Source organism: Corythoichthys intestinalis, chromosome 14 (assembly GCF_030265065.1).
Source record: "Corythoichthys intestinalis isolate RoL2023-P3 chromosome 14, ASM3026506v1, whole genome shotgun sequence".
Taxonomy (NCBI): domain Eukaryota; kingdom Metazoa; phylum Chordata; class Actinopteri; order Syngnathiformes; family Syngnathidae; genus Corythoichthys; species Corythoichthys intestinalis.
The window spans coordinates 1,551,150-1,567,451 of NC_080408.1; the positions used below are offsets into that span (position 1 = coordinate 1,551,150).

At 40.8% G+C, this 16,302-nt stretch overlaps 1 protein-coding gene across 1 annotated transcript; it reads left to right on the top strand.

The window, feature by feature from the left end:
• The first annotated feature begins 3,872 nt into the window (after positions 1 to 3,872).
• On the top strand, positions 3,873 to 14,542 carry LOC130930011 (nascent polypeptide-associated complex subunit alpha, muscle-specific form-like). Its single transcript, XM_057857671.1, has 7 exons — positions 3,873 to 4,200; positions 8,353 to 8,517; positions 8,605 to 8,723; positions 8,793 to 8,955; positions 10,756 to 10,871; positions 10,946 to 14,336; positions 14,399 to 14,542. The coding sequence occupies exons 1-7, from the start codon at positions 3,966 to 3,968 to the stop codon at positions 14,434 to 14,436; spliced, it is 4,227 nt and encodes a 1,408-aa protein (XP_057713654.1). The 5' UTR covers positions 3,873 to 3,965; the 3' UTR covers positions 14,437 to 14,542.
• The last annotated feature ends 1,760 nt before the right edge of the window (positions 14,543 to 16,302 follow it).

A 16,302-nucleotide genomic window follows, 5' to 3' on the forward strand; every position in this document is an offset into this window, starting at 1 on the left:
ATGTGCGTTGCTTACCACTGCAGTCGCATTGCGCCCCTTGTGTTAGCTTTCAGCTGAAGGAATTCTCCAAGCCGCGGAAACATCGCCAGCCGAACGAAATGCTGTTCCGCTGGCACCCCTCCCGCAAGCTAAACGGTGGGGGCCAAGTTCCGCGCGTTCACTCCCATGTTAACCCTTTGTACTGACTCCATGTTCCAAAAGTTTGAAGAAGGCTCACCGAAAACAGGTTGACAATTTATTCGTCGGCAATGGTCAAAAACAAGGCAAAAACAGACGACGGAGAGGCAGTGTTGCATCCAAGGTCTGCAAAACAACGGACACATTGGAATGTTCCCGAGAAGCAAACGTGTTATCAAAAAGTTCAGTTCTTTTTGAAAGCTGCAGTGGAGTGGGCCGGGCCGAAGGTGTGGCTGGGTGTTGTCTTGGGATCATCCCTCTGTGGCAGGTCAGGTTCATGCGTCATCCTTTGTGGCAGGGACGTGGTTGCCACGGCGCCCGACGCAGGTCTTGACGTCCAAGGCGCCCGCGCTATCAACTTGTTATCCTGGTTGGGTTATACTTCTTGTTGGAGTGTTCTGTTGGGGCGGTATGGAACCAGAGCATCGGTGAGATAAGATGGCCCCAGACCATTAATGGTCTTAACCCTTAGATGCATAAGTGGGTCAAAAATGACCCGGCGAGGTTGTTTTCTTGAAATATCTTCAGAATGAAAAATTGTTATCAATTCATATTCCAGGTATTCTTCAAAAAAACATGTTTTTGGTATAATGCCATTCAAACTTTTGATGAACTTTTTATACATTTGAAGAAATTGCCATTTTTGTATTACTACCCTAAGCTTCCACAAGTGGGTCAAAAATGACCCACATGCAATTTCTATGGAATCCAATGGGAATCTTTCATTCTTATCAACTTTGCCTGGCAGGAATAAATTTACCGTGGACCACACAGACTAGTTATGTAAAAAGTGACATCCCTTAAGAAGATTATTTAACACAGCGAGAGCTGATACATGTACTGTAAGTACTATGTCCATGTAGTATTTTGTGTGTGTGTCTTTCATGACTCTTTATTATTATTTATCAACAAATTAACCTACTTAATAACTAGCTAGCTAACTAAGGCTAGGTTCATATCGCAGGTCATAATGCACAATTCCGATTTATTGTCATATCTGTTTTTTGGCGTACCCGTTCAGACTGCCTTTGTCCATCACACATGCGCTCTAATTCGCAGTCCGAGATGCGCTGACCAAACTGTCCCGCATGCGCAGGAGCATTGGAGCAGAGAGAAAACCGAGCATTGTCAGGCTTATTCTCAACCCATTTTATTTTTTTATGACTGTTGTCAAGCTTGCTCCGTCCCCAAAACCCGCGTTCAAGCTAGGTGCTAACTCTAATGCACAGCTGCACCGCTACCATAGCACTCTGTCTCTCTCGCTCTTTGCTGATGTTAATTGCTGCATGAATTCCAATTTGGGGGACTTGACAGTTCGGACCGCAGCTATTGTGGCCCGGATGGGATTTTAACCACGTACGAAAGTGACCAGGATCGAATTTGAAAATAGTCCACTATTATGTGACTTTTCCCGTTCAGTCTAGTCGGAAAAACACGAAAAAATCGGATTTGTGCTATATTTACAGCTAAAATGGTCTTGCAGATGTTGGATGATGGAGAGGCAGTGACAGGGTTGGACTCCAAGTGACCGAAACTAGCAGAACACAGATTTTGATTTTTGACCATTTACCATTACAGCCCATGAACATTTTGTGACATGATATCGACAGGACGTGTCCCTGAAATGTCCCCAAATCAATAGGAAGTGACCCCCATAAGGGATGTCAACAGAACATACAGTATCCCCCAAATGTCCCTAAATTAACAGGAAGTGACCTGATATCAACAGGACGTCTCAGCGATATGTCCCCAAAACAACAAGAAGTGACCTGATAGGTCTGTAGCTACCACAGCAAACCCCCATTGTAATTTCTCCAGAAATTGCTGTTTCTAGTATGAAAAAGATTTTATAAGATAAAAGGCGTTGTTTGCAGTTTTTTTTTTTTTTTTTCTATTTCATAATGCCTTTTTCCACAACAGCCTTTTTATTTGTCGTTTTTCAGCAAAATGACATTTTACAAAATAAAAAAGCATTTTTCACAAAGTCCTTTTTTTCCCCATGTCTTTTTCCAGCACAATGGAGCATGTGTTGTCAATCAAATGCATAAGGTGGAGGCAGTTAAGTGATTGGCTATATGGGTTAGTTCAATCTTAATCATTAATAAAATCTTTTTTTTTCTTTAATAAAATCTTAAAATATTAATAGTTACCTTATTTGTACAATTTAACCCCTTCAAACCTAAGCATGGTGCTGAAAAACATGACGTGTTTGCATCTCTAACCCAATAAACACGCTGAATTTAGTTGCTATTGCCATTTCTGAGAGATGATTGGATGAAACTTTACCCATCAAAATCAAATCATGAGGTTTGGCACGCCCTCTTTGCTATTTTTGGCTCTTTCAAAATGGCTGGCCAAACACGACTTCAAAAAGTATAACGTAAAGTGCTCATTTCTGATTAAAAACACATTAACATTTAAAAAATAACCAATAAATGCATGAAATATCCCTGGTAAAAAAAAAATTGCACTCTGTTCTGGTGTTTGAGTAGACTAAAAATGAGTGCAGATTTTTTTCATTTTTTTTCTTGCCCAGTAGAAAAAATGCAGGTCTGAAGGGGTTAAGGGCAGGGCCGGCCCAGGCCATTTGGGGGCCCTAAGCAAAAAAATGCAAAGGGGCCCATATTTTTGGCCCATCATTTCGTCACAGTGTACTGTTAAACCCGTACATGCAATCCAACCCATACGTCCATATTTTGTATATTAATCAGATTTTGTTGCACTGCATGCTTCAAAATTTTCACCCCAAATGATTGTCAGTACTTACAGTAGATAGCGCTAAACCTTTTTCTAAAAGAGGAAAGAAAGAAGTTAAGGAAGAACTTTTATTTTTTTAAGCTTGTAATCAAGTATCAAAACTCACAAAAGTCAAATAAAGCAAACTGCAGTAAACAAAATAGAATGTAAATTAAACAATTGCCAGATTGGGAGCCCCCTAGTGGTCAGGGGCCCTAAGCAGCTGCATAGTCTGCGTATAGGCTGGGCCGGCCCTGGTTAAGGGTCATATTACACAATTTGTCTGTCATTCATCCAAGTGTATTTATTTTCAAAATTTTGTATTTATTTCATTTTGACCCTTTTGGGGTTCCATGCGATTTAAGTTCAACAAAATAATTCTAAAAATAACATAACATTAAAATGTCTTATATTCCCTTTTTTTTTTTTTTTTTTTAATTATTTTTGTTTATTCCATATTTTGTTGTATTTTTAATCGTTTCCTAGTGACAGATGGATTTGCTTCTGCTTTTGACACCAATCTCAATAAAAAATACTTTTCCTACAATGCACTTTGAGTCGGCTTTGGACAATACTGTCAAAATTGTTCTTCGACAGTGATTTCTATCGTTAAACATGTATTTTTGAGTTCAATAAAGAATAAATACATGATTAATTATGAATTCGGTGGTTTATTGAAACAAAATACAAATTGTTTTAAACTTTTTTAAGAAGAACTACATTTCCCATGATGCTTATCGACGAACTAAGTTCCACTACAATGTGTCCACCACACCACTGTAGACTCTTGACTTTTTTTTTTCTTCTGGATATAGTAATACGAAAATATACATAGGATATTAAAAGTGAAAGATCTCGTTTAGGCTGCTTTTTATTGAAGTAGGCGGTCTTTCCTTCCATCTGGCAATTAGGCCATTGACAACACCTGTTCCGAGTCTGTTCCCTCATTAGTCCAACGTGTCCAGTTGACTGTCTTTTAAGCGGTCACCCCAGATGAGAAGTCAGCTTTCTCTGCATGCACTGACCGACCGACTTCATCTTGATTCCCTCCAATGGCGCCGATAGAGCGAGGGGGCTCTCGGATTTTCAATTATTTGGGACTGTTTCTGCTCGCCGCTCATTTCTTCTGCCAATGCTCCAAAGCGGCGAGACTCAAGACGGCCGACTCCCCGTCGAATCCGGACGAAAGTCGACTTCTTTACAACGGCAGGCTGTTGGTGTTCTGGAAGAATCAAGACGCAAGTGATGTTTTGGACGTGCAGGATTCGGATTATCAAGCAGATATGGGTATGTATTTTCCATTTTATAGAGCGCTTTGGACGGAGACGAGGGGTTTCAAGGTGTTTTATACACTGTTTTCCAAAAGCTTTATTTATTTATTTTTTTAAATCCCCAAATATTTTGCCATTTTTAAAATGTTAAATCTTTTTGTTTTGGTATTTTTTTGACTTTTTTCTTCTCATTTTATTATAAATTGTATGAATTCTCATGTTAAAGGATGCAGCTATCGATTATTTTAGTAGTCTATTAATCAATTGGTCCGAAGAATCGAGTCATTGGATTAGGAACAGTAAATGAGTTGCAAAATACATTTTAGGAGATTTAAAACAAAGGCTTGCCAAGATTGCACTTTCAAATGACAATTAAATGCGAATACAAAATAAAATTCCCACATTTTTCTATGCAGAATTACTTTCATTTTAAAAAATACCTTGGTGTCAAACGGTATAATTGAGGATCTAAGAACAATAGACTAACTTAGTTGATTTTTTTTTTTTTTTTTTTAAATCATTGACAATTGTTTTAGGTTTTTAATTACCTGACATGCTTCAGCAAACACTTCCGCCTTCATTAGAGAGCCACTGGTGTTGGTGTGATGAGTCTTTATCAGCTGATGGATGTTTGCTGAAACCTGTCGGGTAATTAAAACGACCTAAAACAATTGTCTGTGATAAAAGGAAAATTAAACTATGCTATAAGTGTAGACAAAATGAACTCGATACAAATAATCGTCTAACTTGCCTTGCAAAAGTACGCTAGATTAAATGGTATATTGTTTTTTTTTTTCTTTCCAATGCATTTAATAAATTGTTCATAGTCCCACAAAAACGGCAAATATACATATAAACTAAATTACGGATGCATTAAAAAAAATGAGCTCAAACAAAAACTTATGTTGGTTTTAACAGGGAGCAGCTAGATTCAGCCATGTTGAATGAGTGTTGTAATCACCGTTTCCACTAGAGGGCAGTGTATCCACCCAAATCAATAAAACGAAATGCAAATACTTTCAAAACTGACCATTACAACGCCATTCTAATTAAACAAATTTACAAAGCAGCAAAATTGGATTTGAGGCTTTTTTTCCTAATGGAATTACTAAGTTAATGGATTCATCGTTTCAGTGCCATTCCCTTTATTTAAAACATTTTAAGAATATTCAAATTTTCTAGTTTAATATTTGTAATTTTTTTTTAACCTGTAAAAACAATACATTATACAGCCTGCCTACATTTGGGAATACTATCAACTAGGCCTGAACGATATTGGAAAAAACTATTGTTGCGATTTTTTTTAGGTTTGCAATATATTGCGATATTATATTGCGATATTAAAAAAAAAAAAAAAAGATCTTTTTTAAAGAAATTTTCAATAAATGACTTGAATAGCTGTTTAGAAATACTTTACATAACACACCGTGACCACAGTGTATTCATATAATACCGTTTAATTTGTGAATGATGAAGATTTCTGTATGAAGGTATCCAGGAAGTCATGTCTGCACAAAATAGATCATTTATTGAATACAATATTTTACACTTCAACAGCAGCAAATACATTAAATGATAAATAAAAGAGCAGGTGCATTAGTCCCCTAAGTTTTTGACAAAATATAACAATAAATAAAAACTTCTGTAAAATAACAACAAAGTTGTCAACATATTTGAACAAAAATATTAAATATGACAAATAAAAGAGTTGTTCACAAACTATAACAAATAAAAACCTCAGTAAAACAACAAAGTTGTCAACATATTTGAACAAAAATATTAAATATGACAAAAGAGTTCACAAACTATAACAATACATAAAAACCTCAGTTAAACAACAAAGTTGTCAACATATTTGAACTTAAATATTAAATCTGACTTATAAAAGTGCAAGTGCATTAGTCCCCTGAGTTGTTTACACAAAATATAACAATATAAAACTGCAAAACGGCAACAAAGTTGTAAAAATATTTCAACAAAAATATTAAGTATCAAAACTTTATGTGCAGCTGTACTATATATAGTTATTTGAAAAATACGGTTTACAATAAATTTAAATATAAAAGAAACAAACTCAATTGAACTTGTAAATAATTGAACTGAATAACTGCAAATAACTGTGATGAATAACAGAACCATTTTAACTCCCAAATTTCCTGCCTTCCTGATAGCTGTCACATGACTAAAAAGAAAAGACATTCCTTCAGCTGTGTTATGTATTTGTCTGCATATCGTCCACCTTCCTTGCTCAGCAATTCTCAACTGGGTCTGATAGGTTTTTGGCCAAGACTATTAGTTTATCCACTATAGCAGGCTTGAGACAAGAACGTTGGCATTTAACAATGTTCCCACCTGTGCTAAAAAGCCTCTGATGGGGAGCTCGTAGCAGGAATGCATAGATACCTGCGTTTTAAATGGTCCCACATGTTTGACAGATTACTTCTTGTTGAGGCAACCATGGCGAGGCACTGTCGACAGGGCTGTTTTTTGTCCCTTATAGTCTTGTTCTTGCCAAAATACTTCCAAAACTCCTTTTGGATACAGTCTTCCTTGCTCCTCCAACGTGTTGATTGCTTGCTTTCACTTTGAGAACGGGCCCTCCTCCCTCCGCTCTGCTGTTCGGCCCCTCCTCCCTCCACTCCGCTGTTGCAGGGGGAGGGGGAGGAGCCGATGACTTGCTGGAGAGAAAGAGAAGCTGTGCGCTTTTTTCCCCCTCTCCTTCCTCAAAACAAATGTTTGTGGATTAAAAAAAATGAAATTAAAAAACTATCGCACGTCCTTGCGATGGGACTATTGCACATGCGCACATCGCGATGGCGATGTTTAAACGATATATCGTTCAGGCCTACTATCAACTCATTCAATGCCAGCCCAGTATGTATTGTATTCAGATTGTTTTGGTCGTTGGTAGAAAAATAACATGTACAGGTAGTCCCCAGTTTACGAACGAGTTTCGTTCCTGCGATGCACCTGGATTTCCTCATAAATGAGAACGAACCCTTTTAAATACCTTAAAACATCCTATAAAAAAAAAACTATCCAAAAACATGCGTTATATATCATTGTACTGTCCTCGCTAAGACGTTGGCGCTAAGTCCTAGCAGTGAGCTAAGCTTAAAAAATGACTGTCAGACGTCAATGTGTTTTGCTGACTTTATTCAGCTGCTCGTGACAATACCACTTGCAGAATGAAACTAAAATCAAATTAAATTGGTCTCAACTTGAATGACCGCAATACACATTTGTGTTTACAAGTAGCTACTGATATAGCAATAATAAATGATTAGCATGTACCAGTTAGCGTCCACACCTCATAAAAAACAATCGCATGAACTTTCCCCCAGTATTCGACCACAATTGAGAACTCACAATAAACAGTCGTGGTATACAGTCGTGTCGCCTCTGGATGCTTCACAAGCAACAAATGTGCGCGCAAGCTGTCACCTGTCCATCAGCTGCTCTTTGTGTGCATGTGTGGGGTGGTCGCGTCTGTACATATGCTCGCTTCGTTTTCTGCACTTCCCGTGCCAAAATAAAAGCATGCATCACAAAACAAAAGTCAACATTACTGTTGTTTTCATCAACGATAAAACAAATATTTCGTCATCGAACACTTTTTTTTTTTTTCCCTTTTTTTTCCATGATATGATAACGAGCTAAAAACGTGTTTTGGGAGACTAAAACATAACGACACGAATGCAAGTTTTCGTCTGACGGAACGAGATGAAAATGCACAATACTTTCCATCACGTGTTTACATTGTGTGAGTTTAATGCGTAATTAGCCTGCATCGTAGCAGTGTGATTGTCACCCATGTGACGTGCTGTGCTGTCCATGGATCGCTTTAAGAGAATGTTAATAATGTCAATGCCATCTTGTTGATTTATTGTTATAATAAACAAATGCACAAATTTTGTACCGTATGTTGAATGTATATGTCTTGTCTTTCCATTCCAACAATTTACAGAAAAATATGGCATATTTTATAGATGGTTTGAATTGCGATTAATTACGATTAATTTTTAAGCTGTAATTAACTCGATTAAAAATTTCAATCGTTTGACAGCCCTAGTTTACATATTAAGATTTGAATGGGGCAAAATGACATGCTTTTTCCAATGAATGACCGTCCATTTTTTTTTTTTTTTTTTTTCCCCCTTGCCTAAAGGGTGGGACGTGTACAGGGAAACTCTCATGCAAGATGAACCTTTTTCCAAATCTGGCCAAACGGTGACGGATCAGTTAATTAAAATGGATCCAAAGGTGGAATGTACGGCCGACTCTATGAAACTCGTCGCTTCTGCTCCTGGCTCTCTGATTTTTGTGGACAGAGGTAAGTTTCTCAGTTTTTTAGTTGGAAAGTGTACAATGGCGGAGTTTCCATTCCTAATTGGTCTTTTTAAATTGAAATTGTGTCCAGGTAGTCTATCTCCATTGCCGCTATCCATGCTACCCCTAAGCTGCGGTTACAGCGTCGGCTCAACTTCATCAAATATCCTCTTGGTTGCACCTTATAATGGCTGTTTTGTCACTCATGAGGTAACAATGTTGAACTAAAGAAAGCTTTGCATGATTCATATCGGCTCAATCGCTTCTCTCCACCCCCAGGAGGATTCTTATGTGCTAGCGTTGCTTTGGTGGGGCTTGGCCGTAAAGATGACTTGCCCTTTGAGCGCATCGCCATCCAACCCACCCATGGTTACCTGCCATCCAGAAGGCATGCTTGTGAAAACAAAATGGACTACTCCGCTCTCTGACATTAAAATAAATGGTGAGTTGCTATATATTTCACTAAGTATGTAACTGTCCTTTATATATATATAAAATTAGTGGTATGAAAAAGTGTCCTTAAAAGTTACCTTTTGGAATTTCACATTTCTGCATAAAATCACCATCAAATGTGATCTTTGTCAAAATTGCACAGATGAAGAAAAGTGTCTGCTTTAACTAAAACCAAACATTTATAGGTTTTAATGAGGATGGTATGCAAACAATGACAGGAGGGAATAACTGAACCATCACATTTATTATTTTGTGCCCCCCCCCACACACACACACACTTTGGTAGCAATAACTTCAACCAGACGCTTCCTGTAGTTGCTGATCAGTCTGGCGCACAGATCCTGGCTACTTTGCATTCCGGCACCTTGTGATTTACAAATTAACCACTGTGTGTGAGCACAGTCTGCGGCGGCTAAAACGACATAGCCTAGCTACCTCGTCAGGACGTGAGCAGTGAAAGACTGATACACCACAAGCGGCTGCATTTGCTCAGTGAAAGTACAACCATTACCTCGCATTTTTGTCCAGTAAAGATGACTAACTTTGCGCTGGCTCAAAAAGACTGTCGACCGCTAAAAACTCCACAGCCGATCAATTCAAGGAACCACTTGAAATTACAGCACAGCGCTATACAATTTGAAGCACAGCCTACAGGTAACGAGCACTTCTACAGTTTGTAACTAGCCTTTACATACATTTTATAGTTGGTTTGTAACCGTAGGCGGAGTTTCTATTCATACAAACTAAAGACGCCGATCGATCGGGTCCGATCACGTCATTTTCAAAGTATCGGAATCGGCAAAAAAATATCGGACATGCCTTTTTTTTATATATATGTATATATTTTTAATTTAAATCGTTTTCTAATTGTATTTAACGTTAGACAAAATGTAGGGCTATCAAATTTATTGCATTAACGGAGGTAATTTTTTTTTTTTTTTTTTTTATCACGTTAAATAATTAACGCATGCGCTGCACGACCCACTCATGCATTGTTGCATTCAATCTATAAAGACGCAGTTTTACCTATAGATAGCGCTAAAAGGCAGTGTATAATGAGTAGAGAATTTTGACAGCCTTTGGTGCCATTTTTTATGTGGCTAAAGCCTTACAATACCTCTCAGCAATTATAAATATCGTGGGAGGCAATGTGGGGAAGATAGTGGTTGACCATTTTCTTAACACCCTATGTTCTTTCCCAACGCAGAGAAGATATATCAATTGGTGCCCCTACGCACAGTCATGGTTGCACTTCCCATCATGCATTTGGGCAGAAGTTAAATGGCTGCAGTATCATTTACTGAAAACTCAACAAATGCACTAGATGTCAATATTTAGTCACAATATACAGTCAACATGTACTGTATGTTGAATGTATATATTCGTCCGAGTTTTCATTTTTTTTCTTAATGCATTGCCAAAATGTATATTATCGGGAATGATTGGAATTGAATCGGGAGCAAAAAAAGCAATCGGATCGGGAAATATCTGGATCGGCGGATACTCAAACTAAAACGATCGGATCGGGAGCAAAAAACATGATCGGAACAACCCTAATACAAACACAGTGGTGTAGACAATTTTTTATTTTATTTTTTTTTTCCGGACATATTTGGGAAGGATCCGGTTTTATTAAAAAAAATAAAACCCTGCTTGGTGTAGACATGGCCTGACATTCATCGATTCGCCCCCTGTCAGTCAAAATTGGTTGGGCGTCTAGCGACATCAATGATGTAACCCTTTACAGGATTCTCATATATTGGTGTTTGAAATATGTCGTTTCCAACAGTGACTGGGCAATGGGAGCTGCTCACTGCCTTATTACCCAAATGTGCGATTAGCATTGTGGAAGATGACGAAGGAGTGCTTATAGATGTCCGTTATGGTCCATGTGTGGACAAAAAGGTAAAAGCACATTATTTGCATGCAATGAGCCATTTAAAATATTTCAATAATTGCCATTTTTCTCTCTCCTTCAGGATGGGATGTACACATTTGAATTGGCAGGGGGAGAAGCAATACAGGTTTCATGTCCATCTGTGGTCAAAGGTCTGCCTGAACCTACAAACGGCCAAACAATGACGCAAACTGAATCCCCGAAAAGGTGGTTGTATCCCTCACACCCATTGTATAATTTGCCTTCAAATCCTGGCAAACCTGCGGTACCCCATAAGCCCGTGCCAGCTCGAAATCCATCTCAAAATCCAGGCCTCCCTGAAAATAAACCACACAATCCGGCACCTGAACCACTTGATAATAAATTGCCATCTTATCTCTTCCCCAATCCAATTGGTTCTCCTGCTACTGAACCTGTCAAAAAACCCACACCTGAAGCATTACCAGGTAAACTACACGAACCATATTATCCACCAGCTGAAAAACCAAACAAAGATGTCAAGATTCTTTCACCCGAGAACCCCCCGAAGATGCCAGAACCTGAAGACGCTTCTGTCGTTCCGAAGAAACCTTACTACCCTTTCTTGCCAAATCCATGGCCTAATAATCCAAGCAAAGAGTTGAAAGCGGTACTTCCAACAAAGCTAACGCAACCCGATGTCCTTGGTGAGCCATCGGATCCTCTAAATTCTAAAAATAAACCAAGCAAAGATACAGAGGCTGCACCTTCAGATCATTTGAACAAACCAGATTATCCCTTTTTGCCAAATCTACATCCTGGAAAAAAGCAAACCACACCTAAAGAGAATCCATATTACCCCGTGAGACCTGATGCAAAGCCTACAAAATCTCCAAAGCTCATTTACCCCCAAAACCCTGAGGCTACAACAGTTGGAACTGGGGAAGAACTCGATCCCTACCTCTTTCCATTTCCCCCAGACCCAGAAAATGAATCAGAGGCTGAAAAACCACCTGGTAAAATACACCAGCCAGGCAATTCCTTTCCTTCAAAGCCCTTATTTGGTTTTGGACTCGATCCAAATGACAAGCCAATGCTAGCTCCAAAACGGCCAGAGGAGCAACCAACCTATCCACGTTATCCTAAAGAACCAGGCAAAAGGCCTATTCGTAAACCTGAGATCGCTCCCGGTCCAACGAAGCAACCTCCAGTTTCATCCCCGAACAACCACATGCGTAACCCCAAAAATCCTGAAGTTACTCCAGGTAAAGTGAAACTGCCACCTAATCCGTTCCACTACCCACTTGATCCTAAAGAACCAACCAAAAATCCAATGCAGGTAACTCCTGGAGAAGTGGATGATTCGCTCGAGCCACATCACTATCCACCTTACCCTGTTCCCGGTCTTGGAGCACCCAACGGAAAACCAAAGCCTAATCCAAATAAAGGGAAGCAATCATCCAATCTAGATCCATACCCACTTTACCCTAATCCTGAAGCCACCAGAAAGCCAGAGACTGATCTAGAAAAGCACGAGGCAACTCTGGAGGAAGTCGACGAGCTAACTGATCCTGAAACATATGGATTTTACCCAAAGCCCAATCCTCAAGGACCCACTAAAACTCCGCAAGAGCCTGAGGCCACTCCAGGTCAAGTGAACGAGGTAACCGATCACGATCCTTACCCACTTTTTCCAATGCCCAGTCCTAAAGAAACCACCAAAAACCCAATGTCTAATCCAAAAAAGCCAGAGGTTGAACAACCAACTGATCCATACTCCAATCCACTTTACCCTATGCCCAAACCTAAAGAACCAGCCAAAAAGCCAATGCCAGAGCTGTGGCCATTCAAACCAGAAATGCCTATAGTCCCTCCCGGGCCATTTAAGCAGCCAACCGATCCGTACAATTATCCACCCTATCCTAAGCCAAATCCCAAAGAATCTGCCAAAAAAATTCCAAATCGATGGCTGTACAAACCAAAACGCCCTGAAGTCGCGTCTGGGGCAATGAAGCCACCTCAACACCCCTTTCCGCTTTACCCACGGCCCAGTCCTAAGGAACCAGCCAAAAAGCCACTGCTGTTGAAACCGCATGAGCCCGAGACCCAACCGTTTAACGTGAAGCAGCCAGTCGCAAAGCCTGCCTTGCTCCCCGAATTACCTTCACGCCCTTCAAAAGGTGGCAAACCGCCACATAATCCCTATGTGGTTTACCCGAAACCTGGCTCGGAAGAATTGCCTATGCCCAGCTTGGAAGAATTGACCAAAGAGCCATTAATTTTTCCACAGACACCAGACTTGGAACAACCTGAAGTCTCCGGTCATGTGCGACAACAAACTAGCCAAATCAGTCCATTTAATGTGGTCAAAAATCCACCAAAATCTCATCTCCCTGGAAATGTTTATCAGCCTCTGGAACATCAAAAACCAGACGGCGAAACACCTGGTGTTAAATGGCTTCCTGAGAAACCCAAAGGTGAAAAACCTTCACCTATCAGACCTCTGGAGGAGGCTAAAAAGCCTGCAACCAAACCTCTGCAGTCCACCAACAGTGCTGTGGTCCCCCCAGGTACAAAACTGGCTTGCTCTGAATTGTGCCCTGATGGTTTCCCAAATTGCTGCCCGCAAATTTCTTTCCACCAGCATCTTTATCTCTCTTCTGCCGAAGAACCCGATAAATTGACTCACGTAATGTCGCGAGAACTTCCTTTTGTTGCTTCCGTAGCCTATTACAGACCTGGGAAAGGTGTCGGTTATAGTTTGTCTGCTAAAATAATGGATGAAGTAGCAACTTATCCTGAGAAAGCGGCAGACTCTGTTCCTGATAAAAAGCCACCATCTCACCAGACTGAAGGTGGCGATTCATTGCAGTTTCCAGAAAGCTATTCCAACACGGTGCCAGCTTCTGAAGCTCAGAGTGACCTGCATTTGGCTAAATCTAACTTTCAGGATTCTAAGCGGTCGAATGAGAACGGTCCCGATTTACCACGAAGCCGCTTATCACCTCAAGTTCTGCCTTATGTGGTTCAGAATCCGTATCGAAAGGCACAAAATGGGCACCCGAAGAAGCAAAACTCAAATCTTCTGGCATCGCCACATGGGTTCTTACTTGGATCTGACAAGCAGTTTGGCCCTTCCCACATGCTTAATGATGCTGAAGCAGCAAAAAACACTTCGTTCCTGTGGAATTTACCTTATCGTAATAGGGCCAAAGAGTCCTTGCATGATCAGATTGGTCATTCTTCTGAACCAAAACGTTATGTGCTACTCCATCGTGGTCCACCAGGTAAGGAACCCAAAGGGTTAGCGGAATCTAAAGATTTCAGAGTCGACGTCTACGACCAAGCCGTCCCGGTCCGACATCACGCAAGGCTTCGGCACGATGGCGCCTGGTATCGGAAACCTCGGCTCGCTGACGGACTGAGCGAGTCTTCAAAAACGTACTTCAAACCTCGAACAAATCTGTCGTACTTTCCTGGATCAAAAGAACAGAGCTGGCCGGCCGGCCGACAAGGTTAGGTCATTGTCGATTTTTCTGTTTCTTGAACACATTTTGACGCTGATCTTGTTTTACAGGATTGGGCCATCACGGTGAAGAAGAGGTCACAAGATGATTTGACTTCAATTAGTTTCTAATAAACTATTGACTTTATCTTGGTGTTCATTGTTGTTAATGAATTTATCACTTGTAGATTTCCAATCCATTTGAAGTAGATTTGTAACGAGTGAATGTTCATTTGCTGCCAACCCTCCCCATTCAAATGGGTTGGATGTCGATCACTAGCTTGGTATGCCAGCATGGTAATATTTGGTGGTTGGGGCTGGATTTTGAAATTGATGCTAGAGGTGGGCTAACAGACTATCTGAAAGAACCAATGACAAATTTGAAATCGATGTAAACTGAATGCGATTCACAGTGTTGACTGTATTCTGTAGTTCTCAATCGTGGCATGCAGTCACAATAACTGCCTTTTTTTTGTGTATGTGAGGGAGTTAAAAGTGCATGTGACATGACCAAAAATCCTAAATAGCATATTGAGACAGACTATATACAATTTGGCAAGTGCAGAAATGAGTTTAACTCTGCCGTTTAGCTCCTGCTGTCATTATAGTGCTCTGGCGCCTCCATCTTGATGTCAATGAGCGATTTCAGCGACTTTATCATTGAGCCCAATGGAGGGGAAAGAGTTTTCGGTGATTCTGCTTCAAGTGTGGCTTTCAAGTGATCTTGTAAATCCAGAGGAAGCCTTTGGCATACAGCCTTATGTTTGAGTCTTGGAGAAAGGGTCAGAAAGGGAAAATGATGACTGACAACAAACACGAGGCTGATGACTAGCGCAGACCGCAAAATGTCGTTTTCATCTCCAATATTTTTAAAGGATATTCTTTGTATCCAAGGACCCCAAGGACCCCCCCCCCCCCATTTCTATAAAAATTATATGGGCATGACAAGTCTTGTGCTAAATGGAATGTAAAATATTAAAAATGAATTCAGTACAACATGGCTAAATTACTGCATCAGTCAAAACAGACTTCTAAAACCTCCCGAACGGCATTTTATGCCACCGGAGTTCGCCACACGAAAAATAACACAACTGCCCTGGCTTGTCTCACACTGCGGCGGGGGTGATTGCCTTCACCGATCGGCCAGCCCCTGGCACTGAGCAAGTTATGGCTTGTTGTTCCCCTGCTGTGGCCCTGGCAGGAGTGCTCGTCTGGAATGAACGCCGAAAAAATTGCGCATTCTCGGTCGTCAAACCGGCTGACGTCTGAGCGTATGCCTGCTCAGGCCCAACCTGAGGATTGCGCTATCTAGGCGGGCACGTGCAGAGGGTCGAGGGGGGTGGAAGTCCCGACACAATGGAAGACGGGAGCACGACCATGGTGTGTGACAAGCTGCTGGTCGTTAGTCAAGGGAGGCAGCCACTCCCACCGTTCGACAGGGACCATTGTTACCCACAAAATGCAAGCTACCTCCTTCTTAAACACTGGTAGTCCCAGGTTTTTTGGGCTATAAAGATATACCAGAAAGGCGTCAAATGACCCCGATACCAAACTGACTACTGGGCTTTGTCAAACAATAGACCACGCAATCAAGCAGGCCACCCCCCCTACACACTCCTGTGGAGTCGCTGCCTAGGTGTGAAGGGGGGTTCACACTGGATAGCTGCAATTAGCATCATGAATATAAGAGAGACGGGTAGACTTCTTGGTGGGTCTTGCAAAGGAATTGGCTCACTCTCACGTGGGTGCAAAGAAGGCGCAGAAGAAAAAATTGCGCCTAGCCCCGGGAAAAGGGCAAAGTGTCATATGTCGCCACATACAAAATGTTTTGTTTTTCATTACACCGACCCTTGTACGTAGGCAAATTGCAGCTTTTGGAAGATGTAAAAAGGTTGTCCACCTGATTGCCTGCCTGAGCGGTTCACTGTCTGACAAGCAACAACTGTTTTGTCCAACTGGACAAGCCTATTCATAGA